Source organism: Vombatus ursinus, unplaced genomic scaffold (genome assembly GCF_900497805.2).
Source record: "Vombatus ursinus unplaced genomic scaffold, bare-nosed wombat genome assembly UNPS02009205.1, whole genome shotgun sequence".
Lineage (NCBI taxonomy): Eukaryota > Metazoa > Chordata > Mammalia > Diprotodontia > Vombatidae > Vombatus > Vombatus ursinus.
Genome location: NW_020948983.1, coordinates 21,896,541 through 21,922,523, shown reverse-complemented (window position 1 = coordinate 21,922,523; position 25,983 = coordinate 21,896,541). Strand labels below are relative to the sequence as shown.

General features: G+C 39.8%; 1 protein-coding gene across 1 annotated transcript in view; it reads left to right on the top strand.

Annotated features, from left to right (window-relative positions):
* Positions 1–11,870: 11,870 nt before the first annotated feature.
* The window catches only part of BTBD1 (BTB domain containing 1), a 35,480-nt gene continuing 21,367 nt past the window's right edge, over positions 11,871–25,983 (top strand). The window contains exons 1-2 of the mRNA XM_027852045.1: positions 11,871–12,525; positions 24,449–24,605. Coding sequence (XP_027707846.1) covers positions 12,071–12,525; positions 24,449–24,605 — 612 coding nt within the window. The 5' untranslated portion in view covers positions 11,871–12,070. The remainder of the gene's footprint in view (positions 12,526–24,448; positions 24,606–25,983) is intronic.

Sequence of the window (25,983 nt, the reverse complement as noted above, 5' to 3'; positions counted from 1 at the left end):
ATTCCCAGTCTTATTGTCCATTGCATCCTGGTTCCCCCCTCACTGAAAATGCCTTCTTCTATAAGGCTACTTTGCATGTACATGATTTTTTTTATGCATTATAAGTTCCTTTTTTTTCTTTTTTTTGCTTTGTATCCCCAGTGCTTAGTATAGAATCACGTGGTAAATACTCAATAATTGCTTTTTGATTGCCTGATTGATGAGGTCCATTCTTGGGGTTTTTCTGACTTCCAGAAGCTCAGTAGTAATTTAAAAGTCACAGTAACTTGTAAATTGAATATTTTGCTTCTTCAGATGAGGGAGGAAATAAGCATTTATTAAGCACCTACTACATGCCATGTGGAGCTAAATGCTCTACAGTATTATCCCTTTTGACCCTTATAACAACTCTGAGAGGTAGGTGCTATTATTATTCATGTCTTATAGTTAAGAAAACTGAGGCAGACAGAGGTTACTTGACTTGCCCAGGGTCACACAGTTAGTAAGTATCTAATGCCAAATTTGAACTCCAGGCCCAGTGCTCTATCCACTGAGCAACCTATGTACCAGTCACTTCAGGATTAAAACCCAGGCTCAGATTTGTACTTCCATTAGGGAGAAGCCAGGAAGTATCTTTCATCCTTTTTACAGTGAAAAGACATAAACCCACCTAGTCACACCTAGGAGTCAAACCAACCAGGCTTCCTGAGGAGTGAGGAAGGGGCTGTTTCCTTACAGAGGGATATTTTTCCTGGCCAGTGCCTTAGGTAGCTGCTACAGCTCTTCTTACCAACTGCTTACAATAGCAATGTTGAGTACTGAACTGAGCCTTGCTATGGAATCCATTTATTTCTTATTATAAATTGAAGCCACCAATATATTTTAGGTTCTTCCCCTCTCTGGTAGGAAAAAATGTTTGTATTAATCATAGTGCCTTTTATAATTTCATTGAAATATATGATCACTCCTTAGGACCTCTAAGCTTGACCATGAGAAATTCTATTGAAGTTTGTTCCCCTCCCCAATCCCACCATAGCCCAATATTCTAACTTTCTGTGAGAAGGCTCACTAGACAGGCTATGCCCCTCTCTCCAACCCTAAAATAATCCTCATCTCTTCTTCTCCTGTAATCCCTGGAGAACATGAGCTTATCACAGAATTTGGTGTTAACTGTCAGTTTGTTCACAAACGGTCAAGTATGTAAAGAATGCACCTAGACCAGGGTTTCTAAACTTGTTTAAAAAATATTTTGACGACTGTATTTCAATGTAATTTGTGTCCTTCATAATTCTACATATTTTATGTTATGGATTTAAAAACATGATTCTGAGGAATCTGTAGGTTTCATCAGACTGCCAAAGGGGTACTTGAAATAAAAAAGGTAGAGAACCCCTGATTTAGACAAAGGCCAGAATGCCCACCCCACCTAAAAAACTAGGTTAGACCCAGTAGAGACTTCATCTGCTATGGAGAAGCAAGTAGGTTTGGTGCCTTGGTACAATGAGAATATCAAGACTTTACTTAGAAGTGTATTCTAATCTGACAATAGATGTCTGAAAAAAGGAAGTGCAAGGAGAGGGAGAGAAGAAAAAAATAACCTTATTATTAAAAAATCTGCCATTTGGTTGCTGACAAATTTTGAAAGCTAAAGAGAAAGGCAACTAGGAGATAACCTGAGGCTGGAGACCAGAAGAGTTGGGAGGCAGCATGGGAAATAGATACTAAATCTAAGTACATTGGATGAGGAACTAGGGCTCTAATCCTAGCTTTATCACCAATTAGACTGTTACTGTGAACAAATCTCCTCATCTATGCAGGCCTCAGTTTCTTTACCTGTAAAATGAAGGGGTTGGATTAGATGACTTCTGATGTCCCTTCCAGTTCCAACTAAGTTCATTTTATTATAACCAGAATCATGTGAGCAATCCTATGGTGGTTTTTTTTTTCCTAAGTAGAATTTAAGGGAGAAGAAGAAAAAATGGAAAACAGAGTGGTTGTAGGGGCCAAGGTTTCCATGGACATAAAGTCTTTCCAGAAATACAGACAGCCAAAAAGTAAGCTTTCTTATGTGGATAGAGAAGGAAATAGGGCAAAACAGGGAAATGATAAAGGAGGTAATTATCTTTCTTCAGTACCCAGGAAGTAGCATAATTAGCATTCTCCTTTGCTCCAAAGAGATTACAGGTGAACATGCCTTAACTAAGTAAAAAGATCCCATGTTTTTACTCAAGACAAAAAAATTATCTAGTGTAGAAACTTATTGAGGTATGAAGAAGTAATGGAAGGGGCCTGAGCTTCTAGCCAAGGGAGTCAGCTCCAAAATTTACTAATTGTATGACACATAACCTTTCTGAGAGAAAACCAACCTTTCTGAGCTTCTGTTTTCTCACTCGTAGAGGAGCAAAGACTGATAATCCTTCACTTTCTACTTCTCAGGGCTCTGGTGAGAAAGTACCTTAAAATACTTAAAGCATTATATTTAAATTATTATTATTATGAAATTTTAGAGCCAGGAGGACCTGTAAAAATCACCCTGTTCAACCTCCTCACTTTTCATGTGAGAAAACTGAAATCCAGAAGGCTTAAATGACCTCTGGTCTGGAACCAAGATCTCCTAATTCCCGTTCCTGTTATTTATCCTAACAAAATGCTGCCTCTTGTTTCCTTAAAGCTGTTTCTACACTAGCAAATATTTTCTAAGTCTGGTTTTAACAACTATTTGTCTCATTCATTTTTTTTAACATCTCAAATGTTGATTACAGAAGAAAACATTTCTAAATAGAAGTGAACATTTAGTTTTTGCAGGTGTTTGTTTTTGTTCAGTCGTTTCCAACTCTTCGTGACCTAATTTGGGGTTTTCTTGGCAAAGATACTAGAGGAGTTTGCCATTTCCTTCTCCAGCTCATTTTACAAATGAACAACTGTGGCAAACAGGGTTAAGTGACTTGCCTAGGGTCACACAACTAGGAAGTGTCTGAGGCCAGATTTGAACTAGGAAGATGAGTCTTCTTGACTCCATTCCTGGCACTCTACCCATTGTGCCACCTAGTTGCCCTTTTTGTAGATGGACCAAAGTTTTTAAGAATATTTTCACCAATTGCTTTCCATTTGGGTAAACCTAATGATAGAAACAGTCGCAGATATTTACATAGCCATAGACATATATATGTAAAATAAAGAAGGTATTTGTGTTTGGGAAATGCTCTTTTTACAAAGAGTAAGTATAGTTAATTATTCAAGAAACGGTTTTTTAAAAAAATATTTGCAATTCTTCCCACTATATATAGGTACAACATAGTAAATAATCATTGCTAAAAAATAAAAATAAAAATAACCAACCCATCCCCCCATTCACTTTTTCTTTTCAGCTAGTTTTTCAGCTAGTTTTATTGGTATAAGGGACTCCAAGTGTGAGAAATCCCCTCATTGCTGCATATTTGCAACTCTTATGTAACTTCTAGTCTTAGAGAGTTGCCTGGGAAACCGAAACCTTGAGCAATCTGCGCAGAGTCACACAACTAGTATATGTCAGAAGCAGGATTTGAACCCATTTGTTCCAGATTCTAAGGTTGGACCTTTATCTTCTTAGACCATATTTTCTCTCTTCTATTTACTTAATATTGTTTTATTAGTGTGCCAATACACAATCTGGAGATAATTACAGGAGGTAACTACGATTTTGTTTCAAAGTATCCATATTCCACATGTGTGAGTAACAAAACAAACTCTAGTGGTATGGTCAAGCATGTGTTCCTAACTAGTTCAACGTACCTCTCCTCATCCTTTTTTATTTTCTATCTCATTATCTCTTTCATGTAAAAAGTCAACTACACAGGTTGAGGGAGATGTGGCCAGACAGAAGTTTGTGTTAAAAAACAAACAAACAAACAACTAGGGATTTTACCCAATTTCATATTCAATATGTCAACAGACTAATGTGGTGGCAAAAAAAAAATGCCAATTTCTGCACTCTAAGTCAGAAATAAGGAGGTTCCCATGTCTAGAGTACCAGTCAGCTTTGGGGCCCACATTTTAGGAAGTACACTGACAAGATAGAGTGTGTCCGGAGGAAGTTGTCTAGGGAAAGAATTCAAAACTAAATCAAATGAAGAACAGAACTAGGAATAATTAGCCTAATGAAGGAAAGACTTGGGGCAGGAGAGATGGCATAATCACTCCTAGGCTCATAGATTTAGAACTAGAAGAGATCTTAGAAGCCATCTAATCCTTTCTCTCATTTTACACAGAGGAAATCAAGGCTTGGAAAGATTAAATGATCTGACCAACATCACACAGTTGGTAGGTGGTGTATGGGGTGATCAGGGTAGACTAGCACCTCTGGTCTGAGGGCTTGCTGAGTCCTTTTCAGGGCTGCTCATTCACCTTTGGTGTCCACCTTCACCCAATTTGTAAAAATAAGAGCCATTCCCCAGTTGATAAATGTTCAAAGGATATGAACACACAGTTTTTGGAAGAAGAAATCAAAGGTATATATAGTTATATGAAGAAAGTGTTCTACATCATTGATTAGACGGAGTTCCTCCTTTTTTTAAGTCCTCATTTCAAAAGCTGATTGGATTAACTTTTTTCTTATAATACAATTTGGGTTAAGTGACTTGCCCAGAGTCATATAGCTAGCAAGTGTTATGGATCTCAGGTCAGTTTTGAACGCAGGTCCTCCTGACTCCAGGGCCAGTGCTCTAACCACTGCACCACCACCTAGCTGCCCCTAGACTAGCTTTCTTAACAACCATGTTTAGACCCCACCCAGGAAGCCCATTGTGTTCTCAGGTTTCTGTGGGAATAAATTCTTTGACTAGGTTGCCTAAGGCTGGGTAATTTAGAAGTAAAAGACATAATCAAAGTTCACTAGAATAGGTCCAGCCCCTCATTGTAATATTCACTCTCTCGTTAATTTTTAACCAATCAGAGTTGATTGCCATCCTCAGGAACACCCCTCTTCAAAGAGCAGATAAGCCATAAACCTGCTACCATGACAGTCTTTGGCATTAGAGAGTGCCACTGACCTCTTTTATTAATAACATGCTAGCTGTATTAATAAAATGATTAAATTATCAAGAAACTATGTCTCTTGAACTTTTTACACATCACATAGAGAAATGCATATTAAAACAACTTTCAGGTACCATCTTACACCTATCAGATTGGCTAATACAATAGAAGGGTAAAATGGCAAATGTTGGAGGGGATTTGGAAAAATCGGTGGAAGTGCTGGTGGAACAGTGAACTGATCAAACCATTTTGGAGAACAATCTGGAATTATGCTCAAAGAGTTATAAAACTATGTATACCCTTTGACCCAGCAATAAATACCGCTATTAGGTCTGTTTTCCAAGATGATCAGGGAAAAAGAAAAAGAACTACATGTTCTAAAATATTTATAGCAGCTCTTTTTGTCGTGGCAGAGAACTGGAAATCAAGGTGATACCCATCAATTGGGGAATGGCTAAACAAGTTGCGGCATATGATTGTGATGGAATACTACTGTACTGTAAGAAATGATGAACTGATTGATTTTAGAAAAACATGCAAAGACTTGCACAAAATAATGCAGAGGGAAATGAACAGAGCCAAGAGGACATTGTATACAGTAACAGCAATACTGTTCAAAGAGTAACTGAATGACTAAGCTATTCTGAGTGATATGAACATTCAAATCAACTATGAAGGACTTATGAAGGAAAATACTATCCCCTCCAGAGAAAAAACTGATATGTGGAAGTATGTAGTATATGGTTCCATACACACACAAACACATACACACACACACACATATATACACGCATATATATAATACATATATAGATACATACATATACATTAAATATACATATGTATCTAGTGTGTATGTGTATATGATTCCATAGACAAACACACACATATATACACATACACATTTTATATATATACATATATGTATATTTCATATATATATTAAATATATGTGTATATATGTACATATATAAAAATGCTTGCCTTCTTTACCACAGGGTTGGGAAGAAAGGAGGGAAACAACTCAGAACTCAAAATGATGTAAAAAAAATTAAAAGAAAATAAAAGAAAATACACAATTAGCCTCTTAAGGGAGGAAGGGTAATTGTTTGCTTGCTTCTCAGTCTGCTCTAGGCCTGTGAGCATGTAGTTCCTTCATTTCTTCAGCTTCATGACCTTAGTTTCTATTTTTAACTACAATTATTCATTCACATAGAGGGTTATCCAATAGCAGCTGAACCTCTCTGTACTCCCTGAAATACACAAGTCCCAAGGGCTGAAAAAATTCTCTTTTAAATCTTCCTTCAATGTCTCCTCCTCTTCACGTCAAAAGAATCCCCCAAACACCTCTCTGCCCACTTGTTTTTCCCTATTGTTTCTGTTTTCCCTGGCTTCTTCCTAAATTTTCTTTGCTTAAATATTCTGCTCTGATTTGACCTCACATCTGTTCTAATTATAAAACTAGTACACAGGGTGACATATATTGTTTCTCCAGGCTGGCTTCCAAACAGCATGACATGCCAACAAAGAATGTATGACAAATAAATTGCATCTGTGATAATGACAGGTTTCTTTAGCTGCAACACATGATGCAAAAATCCAGCAGAGGGCAAAAGGAGTCACATTTTTCAACTGAGCACGTGGGTTTCTGGTTCTGTTTGCTCAAAGGACATTAGCACTTGGGGCTAAAGATTAGATTACTTAGATTAGCACTTAGATCTAAGCTGCTTTATAAAATCTTAAAGAATAATATCAATGCTCTTTGTCTATAAAATTATTTTAGTGTTAATCATTATTAGAATTTTTATTTTAAATTATTATTTGAATTTAAATTATTATTCACACAGTCTAGGGGATCCTTAACCTTATTTGTGTCATGGTCCCCTTTGGTAGTCTGGTGAAGCTTAAAGACCCCTCCTCAAAATTATGTTTTTCAATGTATGAAATAAAGTACCTAAGGTTACAAGGAAACTAATTGTATTGAAATAGTTATCTAAATATTTAGAGAAAAAAAAAGTTCATGAACCCCAGGTTAAGAACCTCATATGTAGTCCAATCCCTGCATAAAATTTTACAGGTGAGGAAACTTGAGAGAAGTGATTTGTCCAAAATTACATGGCTAATTGCTGGCATAGCCCAGAGCGAAACTATGGTCTCCTGACTCCAATTTCAGTGCTTTTTCTCCAAGCTGTTTCTCAAGCATCACGTCCAAGATAAGATACTAAGGGATTGTTTCATTTTTGTCTCTTCATCTCCAGTACCCACAGTAGGTGCTTAATAAGTGTTTATTGAAATGTGGAAGAGTTAGCAAAGGAGACAGAGAAGTTGTTAGAGAAATAGAACTTGGAAAGTAAAGTGTCAGGGAAGTGTCAAAGAAATATAGAAATCAAGGTGAAGGGAAGCATGTGGATAGATTGGTTTTTTGAGAGCAACTTGAGTTTTTTAAACAGACAATTCTGCCACAAGCATTTTGATTCTAAATTGGAACAAACTATTTACTTACATGACAGAGCGCACAAGTTTTATTTTCAGCCTCTTAACATGTTTCCTCACTGAGGCCAGACCTTACGCACAGGACAAATTGTTTTGATGTTATTTGAGAAGCCTGAGTGATAATAATGACTCACACTTATCTAAAACTTTGTGAACTGTTTGCAGAGATAAGCAAGCTTACAACAAATGGACAGCCAGAAAAATACACTGACATCCCCAAGATAGCAAAAAAAAAAAAGGAGGAGCACTAGTGTGGTGGAGAGATCTTCTGCAGATTTATTGGAAAACATGCACAGACAAAAATCTTACAGTACAAAAAGTCATGGAGGGGTTGAAGTCTGAATAAATAGAATACAGCTCTGATGAAATAACAGATTTAGCAATTCAATTCAACAAACAATTTAGCATCTACAGGTGCAAGGTACTACTAGGAGCTGGACATACAAATTTGAAAAACAACGTGGTCCTTGCTGTCAATGAACCAATATTCTTAGCATAAGTAAGATAACCATGATACAAGGTAGAATGTAATGAGGGAGGAAAGAGACGGAGGAAGGAGAAGGGGTCTAGACCAGGGGTATCAAAATTATAGTCATGGATTAAAATATAATTGGGAAATATTTAACAAAATAAAAAATACAATAAAGCGCAGATAATATTACTTAAACTAAGTCAATATGCAGCCCACAGGGATCTTTCTGTACAGATTAGGGTTCCCCATTTCTATTTGACTCCACTGATCTAGACAAAAGAGTAGGAGAAATTTGAGGAGGGAAGAGATCATTTTTTGCTAGGGGACCAGAGAAAATTTTATAGAGAAGTCCATCACTCAACAAGCATTTATTAAACACTATGTGCCAGGCACCATGATAAGCACTAAGAATTCAAAGAAAGACAAAAACCCAGTCCTTGCTCTGAAAGAGTTTACATTCTAATGGGAGAAACAATATAAAAATAGCTATATATATGGAAGCTATATAGAGTGCAAATGGAAGGTCATCTCTGAGGGAAAGCATCAACAGTTGGAAGATGGGGGGAGGGATGAAGAGGTGAAAGGCCTCCTGTAGAAAGTGGAATTTGAGATGAGACTTGAAGGAAGTCTGGAAAGCCAGGAGGTGGAGATGAGGAAAGAAACTATTCTAGGCATGGGGATCAGCCAGTGAAAAAGCCTAGAGTCTTGTATATGAGGAACAGCAAGATGGTCATTGTTGTTGGATGAAAGAGTGGGTGGAGTAAAGTATAAGAAGACTAGAAAGGTAAGATATGGTTCCTAAGCTAGGTGGTGTTGGAAGAGAATGATTTAAATTAGGCAGAGAGACATAGAGGGATTGCCTTCCAGGCTTGGAGGACTGCATGGAATTGAGAAAGGTCAGGATGATGATATGAATGAATGAGTGAATAAATGAAAAAATTAAGAATTTACCAATTTCTAAACATTGTACTAAGTGCTGGGGATGTAAATATGAAAAAGAGGCAGTCCTTTTTCTCAAGGAGCTCATGTTCTAAGTGGGGGAGACAAGAGATACAAGAATCCCAGCTTCAGGGAGGAGGCAGAGGTCCTAAGGTTTCACCAGGAGGTAAGATGACAGTGCCTAGGGCTTTCCAGGGTGCTCAAAAGCAGGAAGGATCAAAAGGCTCCGTGAATTTTAAGACAAATTGGCAGGCAGATGGTAAGGATTGGTGGTCTTTCATCATACCAGAAGGATGGTAATCGGTTACTCCCAGCTATGAACATGAGCATCCATGTGCTTCTTCCTACTTGGCCTATCAGCACCCTGGGGAGAAGCTTGTGGACTAGTTTGACTAGAACACAGTTTGTGAAAAGGAGTAATGTGAAATAAGGCTAGAAAGGTAGGCTAGAGACAGAATGTGGAGGGTCTCACATTATAGGCTAAGTGATTTACATTTTATCATATTGGCAATGAGAAGCTATTGAAGGCTTTTGATTTTGGAGGAGGTTTTGTTTTGTTTTGGAGAATACAAATGCCATGGTCAAATCTCTGCATTAGGAATATTATTTTGGCAGCTTTGTGAGGATTGGATTGAAGGTAGGAGAGAGCAGAAGGAAGGAAAGACCAATTTGGAGGCTATTATAGTTGTTCTGGTAAAAAGTAATAAGGGTCTGAATTAGGGTAGTGGCTGTGTGAATGGAGAGATATTTTTGAAATATAATTCATAGGTTTTAGATTATATGTTTGCCTATTGATTGGATTGAGGAGTGGGGAGAGGAAGAGTACCATTAACAGAAATAGGCAAATTGAGGGAGAGCACAGATTTTGCGGGGAATGCTGAGGAGTTTTAGTTTGGTGCCTGTTACTTTTAAGAGACCAGAGGATATATATGTGTGTATAGTATGTGTGTGTGTGTGTGTGTGTGTATACATATATATCCCCTAAGCTCCATTCTCCATTTTCATAATGAAAATATATGTATGTATGTATGTATATCATGGATATCTATACACACATGTATGTATAAACACATAATAGACCATAGATATCTATGTACACATGTATGTATATATATCCCCTAAGTTCCACTCTCCATTTTCAGTGTATCTATAACTATATATCTCCTGATATATTTATATATACATATATATATACATACATATATCTCAAAAGTCATTTACATAGAGGTAGTTGTAAGTCACCCTCTGAATAAGGGTGGGCTTATGAAGAATATATATAGAGAAGTTGTCAAAACAGATCATTGGGGGACACCCATACTCTGGAAGAAGGAAAAAAAATCAACCAGCAAAGGAAGGAAAAGGAAGGAGACCAGAAGGTAGCAGTGTCTTGCAAACCTAAGGAAAAGAGCATTAACTAAAGGGAAGTTAATTCAACAGATTTACACCTACTGCATGCCAACCTTGATTCTAAGAACTGCAGAAGATAAGATGGATTCTCAGCCTTCTTGGAACATACAGCAAATAGAAAGATAACATGCATATAATGATATTTATAATACACAATATCACAGTATGTACAAATGCTTTATGAAGTGGGAGAGGTCGTTACAAACTGGGAATCGGAAAAAATTTCATGGAGAAGGTGCTTTAAAGTATGGACAAAGACGATTGGGAAAAGAGAGATTCCAAGCATACAGGACACAGGTACAGGATTTTGGGGGACAGTTCATTTTGGCTGGAGTAGAATTTGCTGAAAAGTAATGAGCTATGGTAGGAAGGCTTTGAATGTCTAGAAGAGTTAACAGTGTCTATAACAGTGAGGAAGGTTAAGGACACTGTGGACTGAGAAAAAAAGGTTATGGGATACAGTCATGAAAGATCTTTGGTGACCTTGGAGGTAACTGTTTCAGCAGATCAAAGAAACAACCTTGCGTGATAGTGTGTAAATATTATTATTCCATTTTATAGGAAGTCTCAATGAGGTTGACTGCCTTGTTCAAGGTCACACAACCAGAAAGCTGCTGAGGTTGTTTGGAGGCCAGTTTCTGATTCCAAGTATAGCAACAATCTTCCTACTATATCAGGTGAGAGGCAAAAATTTCTCTGCTCCAAAATATCTTGGCAGAAAAGGCTGCAAGACCACAATTATAGATTTACTTTTTTCTTAGAGTGAGAAAACTTCACTGCTGTGATAATTTCCAGACATAACAACTAGATGGCCGGCTGGCAATAGCTTAACGTCAATTAGTTATTAGAGCCTTCCTAATAATTGCTGGCATTGTAAAAATCGCTTTAAAAGGTTTACAAAACACTTTGCATAATTTATCTCATTTGAGCCTCACAACGACCCAGAGGGGGTAGGTGCTACCATCCTACAGATGAGAAAGTGGAGGCAGACAGCAGTGAAGTCAGGTGCTCAAGGGTCTCACAACTATACCAATGATTCCCTTCCTATCAATCATCGGACCACAGGTTTTGGTGGTAGGAAGGGTGTGGCATAGCCAGTTGGATTGGGAGGACGCTCTCTTGGTGCGGATGAACCCAGGTCAGGGCTGGAAAACAGAGAACCTCCTGGGCAAATTTCTGCTGCGTCACGACTGTGGCCAGTGCAGCATGGTCCTGCCTGTCCCCCTGCCTGATTGGTTCACTGAGGGGAGATTTGAGTCCAGGCTGCCCGACTTGCACACGCCTTTCCACCAGTTTTTCCAAGTGGGCCAGGGCTGATGATACCTTCAGTGGGTGGGGGGGTGCACCTCTTTCCTGGGGGCGGGGGGGGGGAAACGTGAAAGGACGTGTACTCTGCAATTCAGGGTTTTCCGCACACGCCTCCCCGGCACATTCAAGGGGCGCCCATCGGCATCACCTAGTGGAGCATTAGATGCACGCGCCGCCCTTCTCCTTTCCCCTCCCCCGCCCCTCCTCCGGTCTGGCTCGGGGGCGCGTGCGTGGGCGCCCCTCCCCCTCCCGTGGGTAGCGGCCGGAAGTAGCACTTTCCCGGAAGGTTCGGAAGCAAACGCAACGGAACCGGCTGCGAGAAGCAGGATCTTCACTGACGCGGCCTGGGCCCGGGATTGGGCCCGATAGGGCCGGAGCGGGAAATGGCAGCCGGGGCCTGGACCGCCTGCTAAGCCGTCGCGGGGAGCGCACTCCGTAGGGATTAGCGGCGGTTAGGGCATGGCCGGAATCGGGGTCCCAGCTCCGGGGGACTCTCTCCTAGGCCCGGAGGCCGAGAAGGGCACCGGGGCCTCCCCACAACCGCCTCTGGCCCCGCCGCCTCCGCCTCCGCCTCCGCCGCCGCCGCCGCTCTCGCCTCAGGGGCCGGCGGCGCCGGTGCCTCTGCAGCGGGAGCCGCTGTACAACTGGCAGGCGACCAAGGCGTCGCTCAAGGAGCGCTTCGCCTTCCTCTTCAACACGGAGCTGCTGAGCGACGTGCGCTTCGTGCTGGGCAAGGGCCGCGGGGGCGCCGGGGCGGCCGCGGCCGGGGGCCCCCAGCGCATCCCCGCCCATCGCTTCGTGCTGGCCGCCGGCAGCGCCGTCTTCGACGCTATGTTCAACGGCGGCATGGCCACCACCTCGGCCGAGATCGAGCTGCCCGACGTGGAGCCCGCCGCCTTCCTGGCGCTGCTGAGGTGAGTGCGGCTTGGGCTGGGCCTCCGCGGCCCCTAGCAGGGAGTGCGCCCGGCCCAGCCGTCTTTAGGGAGCCTCGGGCTGGGAAAGGGAGCCGAGAGGCGGCGGCGGGCACGGGGGTGGGGGGAAAGGCTTCCTCTCGGCCTCGGGCAGCCTCTGCCCCTCCTTCTCCCGTGGTCAGAGAGCTACGCCCTGTGTCCTGAGCTAGACGGTGAATCTGTCCACAGACGGGGGCTGGTAGACGGCCCGGGTTTGTTTGTGCCTGCACCGTTCCTCCCGCGGTCAAGGTCAGACGGTGTTTTGTGCCCAGGCAACCACGGAAATCTATCTGCTTCCAAGGTGACACTCTCATCGCCTGTATTCTTTGAATTTTTTTGGCCCTTCGATGATGATTTCTGATTAATCAGTCAGTCATTAAACGTTATCAGACTTTTATGACCGTGAATGCAAAAAGAGGCAAAGACAGCCTTTGCCTTCATGGAGTTTACAATCTAACGAGGGAGACAGCACACAAACAAATGTATACAAAGCACGTCATATACAGAATAACTCGAAATATGAATGATTGTGCTTTTCCATCAGATTCAGGGTATTTGGGCATTTAGATAGGATATAGAAACGTACTGAGGGAAGTGTAGCCCCCATTCTGTTCATCGCTACAGTATTGTTGCACGGTATATTTCTTTATTGTATTCCCGATAACTGTTCCTATTTATGCACCATTAAATGGAAGTAAATGAGGGTGGAAGATGTTATTTCAGTTTCTGTGGCTTTGAAGATGTTTTAGCCAAAAGAATAAATGTGATGCAGTTTCATTTTTTTCTTTGTATTTTAGAAGTTAATAGTCGGTTTATCATAAAATTATCTGATCAAAGCATTTGGAATTGGAGGGAACCTTATAAATATTTTGGCACAATATCCTCACTTTACAGGTGAAGTACCTGAGGCCCAGGGAGGTAAAATGAGTAAGTAAAGTGACTAACAAGTTAAAAAATTGGCATTTGAACCCTTGTCCTTTAACATCCAGTACACTTCTTGACCTTATGAGGATTGTGCTTTCTCCTGAAAAAAGTGTGGCTTATTTTAAATTTCAAGAGAATAAAATACTACACTGTCTTATCACTGTTAGTTTGAGAAGATAAATAAGTTAAGCCTTTCTTGGTGAATAAATACTTGTTGAATTGAAAAAGTTGGGAATCTTCAATAAGGTTTTCAGGATTTGTAACTTGAATAGCTGCAGTTTGATTAGAAATACCTTTAGTGTTTTAGTTATTAGGAGTTTGAAACCTTTAAAATGAGTAAATTTGACTAATGTTCTAAACGTTTAATACATGATATTAATAGTATATTAACATTTTGTGCTATCCCAAGTTTCAGAATCAGTATAATTTTATGTTGACTTTTGGGGATGAAATTTCTCAGTTGAAGTGCAACCTTAAATTTTATAGAATCATGCTTTTTTTTAGAGCTCAAAGTGATAAAGATTTTTTAATCCCAAGGAAAAAACCAATTAATTGGTTGGTAAGTGAGAAAAAGAGAGAGAATACCTTGGAATTTCCCACCCTCACTCCCTTAATTCAAAGCATATTCATGGTATTGGTTTTCAATAAAAAACACGGAGACTTTTTTGTTTTAACATTTTATTGTCATTTCACATATTTATGATTAAATATCTTTATTTTAACACACAATATTAATTGCTTAAGAGTCACATCACATTTTAGTACATTATTTTTGGCACTTTTATACCATTTATAACAGGTATAAAGAATTTTCAATTTTGCCCTGGGAAATACTTCGAGAAGTTTGTACTGTCAGTTTTTGTTTGATAAAATGAGTGTAAGTTCCTCATTACTAACTTTCTTTTCCAGAAAAATGTAGCATATGTTACTATTATACTTTGAATTGTTCCCAAGTCTGAGTATTTATCTGTCCAGTTTGGTGTCAGTTTTACAAATATTTGCCCTGGTGGATTGCTTTTATATGCGAAAAGTGCAGTTCTTAGTGTTGGTTTGTATGTGATAGCTGGTTGGTTGTTTATTCCATATACTTCTATTCCTGTCCATGGTGTATATGTATTTACTAATACATTTCTTACTAGTGTTTCTTCTGTTGCTAGTGGTGTGTCATTTACTCTCTTGTACTCAACTTTGATTATCTTCTTCTACTCCTTGGTTTTTCATGCAAGGATGATGTATTATGTATCTAGCAAGATATGTTCTCTTTCTTTGCCAAATTTTTTTAGTCTGGTTGGTTTAAAGTAGTGCTTTACAGTAGGAAAGTGGTCTCCTGTTCTCATCATTTCAATGGGTATTGTGTTTTTTATAGTTAGAAATTGTGTTTCTACTCAGTCTACATCTAATCTTGATGTTGGGTTAGTTGTTCCTGTACCTTGGTTAAAATTGTTTTGAAGTTCAAGTAGTATCCCCATTGCTTTAGTTGGTTGGTTTCCCGTGGTGGGTATTCTAGTGTTTCTAGTGTAGTGTTGTCTGATCCCTGTGGCATTTTATTGTTTGTGTCTTTTGCTATTTGTAGTGTTGCAGTTACATCATTATTACATTGCTTTGTTTTTGGCCCTCTGGCCCAGTTTCAGTCATACTTTTAATTGCTAAGTTAAATTTTTCTTGTTCTAGTTTTGGTAAGTTTAAGTCTGAACAAATCGTTGTGAGGTGTTGAAAGTCTTGCTGAATTTAGCCATACTCCCCATGCATTAGCACTGATTAGTGCCCATGGTATTAGTGCTTGTGCATGCATGCTGTCATTGTGCATTGATCTAGGTGAGGTGAATGTTGGTGCACGTTTGGTAATGGAATGACATGTAATGATAACATAATCTCCACTCTGTTGTGTTAGAAAAGTCCCCAGTGTTACACTTATTCCCCTACCTCCCCTAGAACCCTACTTTGTTTCTGCTCAATGTTGATTTGTGGTTTTCTAAGTCAATCTGCTGCCATTAGGAATATTTTTCTGTTTGAGTTTGAAACAACTAGTCTAAACTATCAAAATTTTGGTTACTATTTTGTTGCCATTTCTCCCCTTTTGTCTAGGAAGTCAGGTATTTACTGATTAAGACACTTTTTAGATTCTCTTGTTCTTACTAGTGCAATTGATTTATGTTGGTTTAACTTTTGTATGACATAGATTTCACTGTTTTTTCTCTCATCCGTATTTTCTTTTTCATCATCAGTAACAAATTTGAATAGGTCAGAATTGAGTGATTTCAATTGTATGCCATCTTTTTTTCTGATTTTTATTCTCTTTTTGTATCATTGTATTAATTTTGATTTTGGTCTAAGCAGTGTTCTGATTGTACAAAGGTGACTGATTTAACAAGTTATTTACTGTTTGTTAATTGAATCAGTTTGATTTTTGTGATTTAATGTGGTGCTCATCACAACCAGAACCTAACAGTTCTCTTTTCAAAGAAAGTATTCATGATGTATAGATGTGGGGCATTTGTGTAGTCTTACAAGCCTTTGGTTTCTCTCATTACTTGTTCCTGAACATTTTCCAGTACATTTCTTGGCATCCTAACCCATTCCCAGTTTTGAAATGAAGTTACCAAATATCAAGGTACATGTTGATTTACTTGGAGGATCTTGCAGAGTTCTCAAAATTCCTTAACCTCTTCATTCTCTGAAGTAGATCTTAGGTGTATAAGCTGCAGTTTCTTTCATGATCCTTTTTTCAGATCCTTCAGGGGAGAAAGGGAAGCATTCACTAAGCACCTACTATGTGCCAGGCATTGTGACTAAGCACTTTACAAATATTAACTCATACAATCAAATGAGCTCTTTACCAGCATATGTCCCATGAAGTGGTGTTTGTTGTTGCTTTTGAACTTAAGATCTCACCAACTGTTCATGTTCTTTTTTTTTTTTTTTTTTTTTTTTGGTGGGGGATATTTTCCAAAGAAAACCTGGGAGTCAGCCTCCATTTACTTGTATCTTCCTTTTGTCTATGTGTGGTAAATCCCAGGATTCTGTTGAGGTAGTTTGTGGTTCAGTGGATAAAGTTCTGGGCCAGGAGTTAGGAAGACCCAAGTTCAGATCCAGCCTCAGACACTTGCTAACTGTGACATTGCAAGTCAGCCCTCAGTTTCCTTAACTGTAAAATGGGGATAGTAGCACCTACCTCCCAGGGTTGTTATGAGGATCGAATGAGGTAACATATATAAAGCACTTTGCAAACCTTCAAGTTGTATACAAATGCGAGCTAAAATTATGATTTCAAACTCAGCATGTCTAAAAGCTTACTATTTTCCCCTCAAACTCTCTCCTCTTCCTAACTTTCATATCTAGTCACTCTGGTTTGGAACTGTGGAGTCATCCTCTCCTCTCTTCTCATGTCTCATCAGTTGCCATGTCTTACTATTTCTGCCACCATGCTATCTCTTGCATCTGTCCCCTTCTCTACATTCTCACACTCATTTGTCTTGATTCAGGCTAGGATTTTAGCTATGAAAGGATGAGCTATATAACTTGAAGGAATATAGTAGTAGGATCTAGTGTGGGGTTTTTTTGTTTGTTTGTTTGTTTGTTTTTTACCCCCAGGAAGGAGGAGACTTGGTTATATTTGTGGGTAGCAGGAAAGTAGCCAATAGAAAGAGAGCATGGTGAGAATGCTGTCAGAGAATGGTGTAAAGGAGGAAGAAGATGTTATTAAGGGATTGGGGAACAGAGAAGGCGAGCAGAGAAATTGGCATTATTCTCTCTAAAGTATGGGGCCACTAAGGTCAGAAGAATTGTGTTGGGAGGCTTGAATATAGACAAGGTTTAGAATACACACTTTTTGTGGTAGCAAAGAAGTAGAAACAAAGATGATGTGCATCAGTTGGGAAATGCGTAAACAAATTGTGATACCTGAATGTAATAAATATTACTGTGCTGTAATATGTGATGAGGGGGCCATCTCCAGTCATCCTGATCTTTGTCTTGCCACTGGACCCAAATGGCCCAGGGGAGAAAGTGAGGCTGATCACCTTGCGTAGCCCTCCCTTACTTAAATCCAATTCACTTGTAAGTCTTGGCATCATCTTCCTGATGTCATGGTCCTTTTTGAGAACAAAGGATGAACAACAATGTGATGAGTACAGAAGGGCAATGATGTCTCATATGAATGATGAAAAGTGGAGAAAGCCAAACCAAAACAATATACACAGTGATTATTAGCAACCTACATGGAAAGAACAAAAACACAGTGGAAATTGAATGCCATGAAATCATAATGATCAAGCTTAGGCCTAAGAAGAGATATATTGTCTTTTGCCACTTTTTGTGTCCCCAGCTCTTAGCACAGTGCCTGATACATACTAGGCCCTTAATAAATGTTTATTGAATGAATAAATAATAAGAAAGCACCTCTCTATTCTTTACAGAGATGGTTTACTATGGGACTGGGAAGATTAGATCAGACGTCAGACTTAATTGATGTGTTGGTTAATGTTACTAAACTTTTTGTTCTCTTATTCTTTGTTGTAAGGAATGTGGAAGGTTATAGGGAAATGTAGGTGAGGGGTAAACAGGTATCAATAAAATTTAAAATATATACATTGAATTGCATTTTCATCTATAATGATTTTATTTATTTGGACTTCTTTTATTTTTTATTTATTTATTTATTTTTTTGGTTGGTGAGGCAATCAGGGTTGAGTGACTTGCCCAAGGTCACACAGCTGGTGAGTGTTATGTGTCGGATTTAAACTCAGGTCCTCCTGACTCCAGGGCCAGTGCTCTTATCTGGGGCTTCTTAAGATGAATTGTAGTACATTCCAGTTCAGGATTTTCAGTATACTGGGCTTTATTCAAGGTATATAAAGCACATCATATCTCAGGTACTATTCAATAATACAAACATTTTAGTGGTTTTTAAGAGCACAACTGTTAAATTTTTAAGTAATTAGGGTAATGGAAGAACATTAACAACTAGGGCAGGGGTGGGGAACCTGAGGCCTTGAGGCTGCAAGTTCTGTACTCCTGATAGGGGATGTTAGGAAAGGCCTCATGTAAGAGGTAGCATTTAAACTGTGCTTGAAAGGGATGTAGGGATTCTAAAAAGCAGAAGTTGAGAGAGAAGAAAAGGGGAAGAAAGTGAGCTTGTGAGCTAGAGCACCTTTGCAGAGAGGGGGAAGAAATGACAGAAGGAATCTGGCAACACTTGGAAAAATGGAATATTTTGTATGAGGAATAGCAAGTAGGCAAGCCAGTTTGTCTAGAATGTGGAAATTTTTGGAGTCAGACTGTGAAGAGATTTAAGTGCCTAAGAAAGGAATTTGTATTTTATCCTAGAGGGAATAGGGGACTACTGAAACAGGGGAATGACATGATGATACATGTCATACATATGCATTGGGACTTTCATTTGGGCTACTGTGTTGGAGGAGGAGAGAGCCTAGAGACCATTTATGAGGCTGTTGAGATAATCCAGGTGAGAGGTAAGAGCTGAAAATAGGATAGTGTCCTGTGAATACAGAGAAAGGATAAAGATGAAAGAGATTTGGGAGATGTGATTGACAAGATCTGGCAACTGATTGTACAAAGGGGGTGAGAGAGAGTAGAGTCTCAATCAGTCAGTGGTTCTTATACCTGAGTCGGTGTGTTGAGGTTCAGGGAACGGTGTGTTGAGGTTTAGGGGTTCTGGGACCCAGAAATAGCTACATGCAGGTCCTGTCTTAATGAATTTGACCCAAGCCTTCTTTCAGCCAAAGACAAGATTTATTAAAGATCCACCATATTGGTCAGACTCTTAAGGAATCTGGACATCAGTGAGCTATTGGCTTAGATTTTAAGAATCTGAGCATTGGCTAGACTCTTAAAGAATCTGAGCATTTGTATCGCTAATGCAAGCCGGCCAGATTTTAAAGAATCTGAGCACCTTAATGGAGGCCAGATAGACCTTACATACAGAAAGACTGTGGGAGGGTTCTAGGAGTGGCCAAGTAGTTTGGGGTGACTATGAGGAGGGGTCTAGGGAGGATCTTGATGGGAGTGACTGGGAGGTAGAATGGGGTCTAGATAGGCTCAAGAGGGAAGTAGCTGGGCGTGTGGCACGATTGGGAGGTAAGAGACAATGAAAGTTACACTGGGTCAGAGGTAACAGAATTGGGAGATTGAGGTAGCCACAAGGAAAGACTGGTTGAGTGGATTATAGCCTCAGGCAAACGCTAGAGATTTCCTTGATCTAGGGGAGTTAAAGCAGAATCCAAGGTGGGGTTTTCTAGGGCCTGTAGACAAATGGGACCCAAATTCTTTTTGGGGTATGGGGCAAAGGTCTCAGCTTGGGCCTTACCCCGCCGGGTGAATTAAAAAAAATTTTTTTTGATAGCTATATTTCAGTATGACTAATTTTCTTGGTAATCCTATATATTTTATTTTATGCATTTAAAAACATTCTGAGAAGGGGTCCTTCAGCTTTACCAGACTACTAAAGGGGTCCATGACACATAAAAATCTAGGATGACATTATAGCTAACAATAGCCCTTCAAGGTGTATAACAATAACATTAATAGCTAATATTTATATAGTGCCTACTGTGTGTCTGGCACACAGTGCTTCACAGTTTTTATCTCATTGATCCTCTCAATAACCCTGGAAGAGCTCATATGAGCTCCTTATGAGGTATAAGTTCTATTCAGTTCTACATGGAGTAAATGCCTTCAGTGTGTTAGGCACAGTTACTATGCTTTGCATTGGGAAGCCATAGGATCATAGATTTAAAACTAGAAAGGACTTAAAAGGCCATTGAGCCCAACTCTATTTTACAGATGAGGAAACCTGAGGCTAGGGAGATTAAGTGACTTGCTCCAGGCCACATAGGTGGTGAGCCTCAGAAGTAGGCTCTGAACCTAGGTCTTCTAGTTCCTGACAGTGCTCTTTCTACTATTTGATAACTAAGACAAAAAGGAAATAGTACTTGTCTTAAAGGAACTTACATACCAGATATATATAGGTACTTAAATATAAGATAATTTTGAAAGGATAGAGCGGAGCACTGACGGAGGGCATTAGAAAAAGTTTTGAGCATTTGGGCCCTTAGCCGAACTGGAGAGAAGCTAAGTGTTTTAAAAGGCAGAGGTGAAAAAGTAAGTGCCTTCCAGGAATAGGAGACAGGAGAGGTCATCTGACATGAGCTTCTCAATTCTATGCCTCTTCCATGCCTTTGGGTCTTTGTATGTTCTCACCCATTCTCTCATTTCCAGTTTCAGAAGATGGTCTTTTTTCTTTCAAGGTAAATAACCCCTGTAACCCTTCCTTTTCCTCTACCACCTTGCTCCATTAAACATACCCTTTCTGACTCACATTTTCATTTGAGCAAGCATTTATTAAGCATCAATTATGTGCAAGAAGGCACTGTTAGTGATGTGATTTGGGGTTGCTGGGAACTCTGAAATGTCAGGATACAAGGTGGCATCTGCATAGAATGAATTCATACACTCAAGCCTTCTTTCAGTCAAGGTGGCAAGGTTTTTGGTAAGGCCTCTAGAGGGGCTAGATGCCTAGTGAATGTGCTACTTAATGGAGGTGAGACAGATGTTTCTATACAGAAAGGACAGTGAAAGAATGTGGATTGGGATTCAGGAGTGGTAAGTAGTTGCCTGGGGTGGGCCAGGAGTGACTGTGGAAGGACTGTCAAGTAAGCTCATTAAGTGATCTAAGTGGGCTGGAGTGGACCAGATGCCTTGGGCAGAGGCACCAGTGATCTGGGTTGCTGGAATGTATGGGAAAATTCAGGGACTGGGTTGCTTTCAAAGACATGGTCTTTTCCTTTTAGGGGTCCAGGTCCCATCACCGCATCATTAGGATACAATAATAGAAATGAAAAAATGTCTCCATTTTACAGCTAAGATCATGTAGCTATTAAGTGCAGAATTCAAACCCTGGTTTCATTTGATCCCCACAATTAACTCTGTCAGTTGTATGTGCTATTAAAGTAATATGTTACCTTTATTTACAGAGGAGAAGGCTCAGGGAATTTAAGAGATTTGTCTGTGGTCACATAGTAAATATTAGATGAAGCACTTGAACAAAGGTCTTTTGTGGCTCTGGATCCAGTGCAACTTGTACTGCATCATGCCAGATCATTCCTCCACTTGAAGGGGCGGTTGAGGTGCTCTTAGATGCACAGAGGCACCCCAAGATCATGGGGAAAAGCCCAAATCACGGCGCGGATCTGCCTGAATGAATTCAACTCAGATCTTCTTCCAGACAGAGAAAAAGTTTATTAAAGATAAGTATATAGGCCAGACTCCAAAGGAACCCAAACATCAGTGATCTAAATAGGATTCAAGGTGGTCAGGTGACGCTTGCAAGGACGAGCAGTGTGAGGCAGTCTAGAAAGCTCAGAGTCTGAGTGGGGGCTGGGGTGGATAGGCCAGGTGACGCCCTTAGGATAGGCGGGCATGAGGGGTCTCAGCTTCTAAGCTTGAGAACAGCTCAGCATCAGAATGGGGGAAAGGTGAGCCTTAAGTACAGACTGAGGGAGGGGCCGTCCAGTTTGGAGTGACGGGAGGAGGGGTCCAAGGAGTGGCCAAGCAGTTTGGGGTGAGAGGAGGACAGGTCTAGGGAGATCTGGATGGGGGTGGCCAGCAAGCTGGGGGGAAAGGAACACTGGCGCCTAGCAAGGATTAAGGGTGGGAATGACCAGGAAGGCAAAACAATGGGAAAGCTAGTTGATGGGGGAGGTGGGTCCTTTGGAAAAGGGTCCAGGTGAGAATTTCTGTTTGGAATGTCTGAGAGATTTGAACAGACAATGAGAATAGATAATGAAGGGAGCTGGAAGGGGAAGTTTGCTTTCAAAGGGAAATAAGGCAGTTTCTAAAACTTTAAGGGTTTCCTGGGACCGGTCAACAAAACTGAAGCCAGGTTCTTTTTGTCAAAGAGAGCTAAGTGAGTCTACAAGGAATCTAAAAGTTTTAAGGTTTTTCTGGGAATTGTAGGTTGTAAACCTCTTCACACTTAGAAAACTTTAACATCCAGCTCTCCATTGCTTGGAGGATAAAATAAAAACTCCTTAACTTGACATTTAAAGCCTGCTACAATTTAGCTCCAAATTACATTTTTCCCATTTTAAAAATTCTGATTTTAGATAATGCCAAAAAAGAACATTTCCATATGCAAAGTAGAATGTAAAAAGAGGATTGCATGTGAAACCATAAATTTCTATTATGTACAACTTTCTTTTTAAAAATGAGTATATCATAAACTGCATGTTACTTTAAAAACTGCCCTGCTTGTCTTATTTCCTCAGGACTTCTCTGTATTCCTTTTTGTGCATTTTTAAAAATACTTCAGTGACCTGCTTTTGTTTCATTTCACACTTTTTTGGGCAATACAATCACTAGCTCTGTCATCCCTCTCCACTTCTCCCTCCCCCTATAAAAAACAAACTACCTTTTCAATTCTTATTTCTTTCACTCTGTTCTTCTTTATACACTCTTATGACTCAGCCTGACCAGACTGCCAGCTGTTCACTAGAGTCCATATTGTTGTCTCCAGTTTATTTGCATTTGTCCAGGCCAGTACCCGGAATGTATTCCTTCCTCATTTCTGCATGTCAGAATTCTTCTCTTACGGCTCCACTCAAGAACTGACCTCCCTCTTACATCCTAAACCCTCAACTGCAAGTATTGTCTGTCCCCTCAGATGTTAATTGGGTTGTTTGGATCTTTGCTTTGTCCACTATCACCTTCTGCCTTGTATTATATACCATATACATGTACATATTCTTAACTGTGTACAATTCTAATAGACTGTAAGCTCCTAGAGGGTAAGGACTGTGCCATTTTGATTCTTTCTATCCATAATGCCTAGTGTTTCGGCTTTATGATGTGTTGTGGCAGCATGGTCTCAAAGAATTCAGTCAGACCACCTCTAATCTAAGTATAGGCATTTATTGAGGATTGAGGCCCCTCAGAAGCGGGCTAGGTTCCAAGAGGAATTAGCAACTTAGTATACAAGACAGGGAATTTTATAGTGTAATAATGCTGATTACATAACAGAAATTATGAATATTAAAAAGGCAAGAGGGGTTTGTTAAGGGATTAGATAATGGGGAAGTGGTTCCTTCTGTGGTTCAGTGGTCAGACATCCTCGTTGTGCTGCTTTCTGATTGACTAGCTATTGTGATTTTGTCCGGTCAAGTTAGATAGGTAGGTACTGTGGTTCTGTCTTGGGCTAAAATGGATGATTGATTGTGATTGTGTGCAAGGACATACCTGTTCAAATATGTGAATTGGATCTGGGGGCAGTGGCTATATTGAATCTGGGGGCCTCTGGTGTGGTTAAAGCCAGATCATGTAGTTAAATCAGGACATGCTTGCTGTTCATTGTAGACCATAAGGAAGTTAGAATACTGGGGCTGGGGGTAGCTTTATTAGGATTCTATCACTGGCACATAGGTGCCTATTAATAAATGTTTATAGAATTGAATTGCTGACTGAATTGAATATGCTGACAACATAACTTCTGTTATATATGCAAACATTATCATATTATATGTATATATTATATATCCATATGTAAACATTATATATGGAATACAGTCCTATTCATCTTCATAGCTCCTAGGGACTTCATAGTACTACAGTGTTCATAGTGATAACCCTAGTCATCCATGAAAGTTTAAATAATAGTGTATTCTGATAACTAAAATGGAGAAGGGAATAATACATTTTAGATAGATTTGAATAAAATATGGTTAAACATTTTAAAGTTTGGACACTTAAAAGGAAAAATTAAAGTATCTTGAAATTCATTAATGTGGAACTACTTGAAGATGGCAGGCCTACCTACATTATCATATTAAGCTTTTGATTCTTTATGGCATTGTCAGCTCGTCCAGCATGAAGTGTGTGAGTAAATATTTACTCCTGTCATTTTAACGGGTCTGTTGATGACAATTTCTCCATTTTTGGAATTGTTTTTCAGATTTCTTTATTCAGATGAAGTTCAGATTGGTCCAGAAACAGTCATGACAACTCTTTATACTGCTAAGAAATATGCAGTTCCAGCTTTAGAAGCACATTGTGTGGATTTTCTCACCAAACATCTTAGGGCAGATAATGCCTTTATGCTTCTCACTCAGGTAGGTAATTTTTATTTATTAAGGTTGTTTTAGCATGCTAATTTAGTATTTTGAAAATGATGTGACGTTCTGCCATTCAATGGAATGTCTTTTGTGATATGCTGTGACTAAAAAAATACCTTTGATGACAAGCACACCACCAGTACACCAGATCCATATACACCATCCAAAGCTTTCCAGCTTAAATAGGACCTTCCAGAGCTTATGTTCTGCTGGCATGATATTCATATACCCAAGGAAATCCACCGTGTTGAAGCATCAGAGTGGAACTTGGTGAGTGATTTGTTCAAGTGACATTTCTGGGACTAGGACATTATCTCTTCACACCCTAGTTCAGGGTTTTTCAATTAATCACATGTTAATAATACCTTGAATACAAAATTATTTTTCTGACTTATTGTGATGTCCAAAGGATTCATCGCTTAGTATTCATTCTCATTCTGCTGGGGACAAGGCTCTTCATACTTAATGAGGCTGGTCCTTAGAAAACAGACCTGGTCTGTTACTAGGATTTTACTTTGCCTTTCCATCGATGTTAGGCCCAGCCAGATCTTGTGCTCTGCTACATAGCCTTCTGGACCACAGAGTCACCTCCACACCATGATGGGGCACCCAAGGCCATAGGTCTCAGTGTAATGTCAAGAGACCTATGAAAAGAAAAATGCTGACCTCTAGCACATTGTATGGACACCCTATTAAGAATTCACGGAATAACGTGAGCAAAATTGCATGGGATATGAAGACATGGATAGGTTGAGATTTTCACTTTGTAGGGAGGACTTATATTGGTGAGATTGGTACTTATCCTTGGTGAGATTGTAGATCCATGGAAGTGTTGAAGTAAACAGCAGAAAGTCAGTTTGATTAGAGCATGGAATATTTGAAGGGAAAACATAATAAATCTGGAAAGGTAGATTAGAACCAGACTGTGATTGTATTTAAATACGAAATGGAAAAGTTTTTATTTTATCTGAGAGCCAATAGGGAGCCATTGAAGCTTTTTGAGCAGGGGATTGACATGGTCAGGCCTATGCTTTAGAAATATCAATTGGGCAGCTGTGTGGAGGATGGGTTGAAGAGGAGAAGGGCTTGAAGCAGGAAGACCAGTTAGGAGACTATTATAGTATTTCAGCTGAAGTGATAAGGGCCTGAACTAGGGTGGTAGCTGTGTGAATAGACAGAGAAGACAAATGCAAGATGTAGTAGAGGTAGAAATGACAGGACAGCTACTGATTGGATGGGGCAGGTAAGGGAGATTGAGGAGTTGAAGTTGACTTTGAGTTTACAAGCTTAGGTGACTGGAAGGATGGCAGAATGAGAGAAGTTCAGAAGAGAGAGGGTAGATTTTAGAGGAAAGATTTAAAAAGTTCTTTTTTAG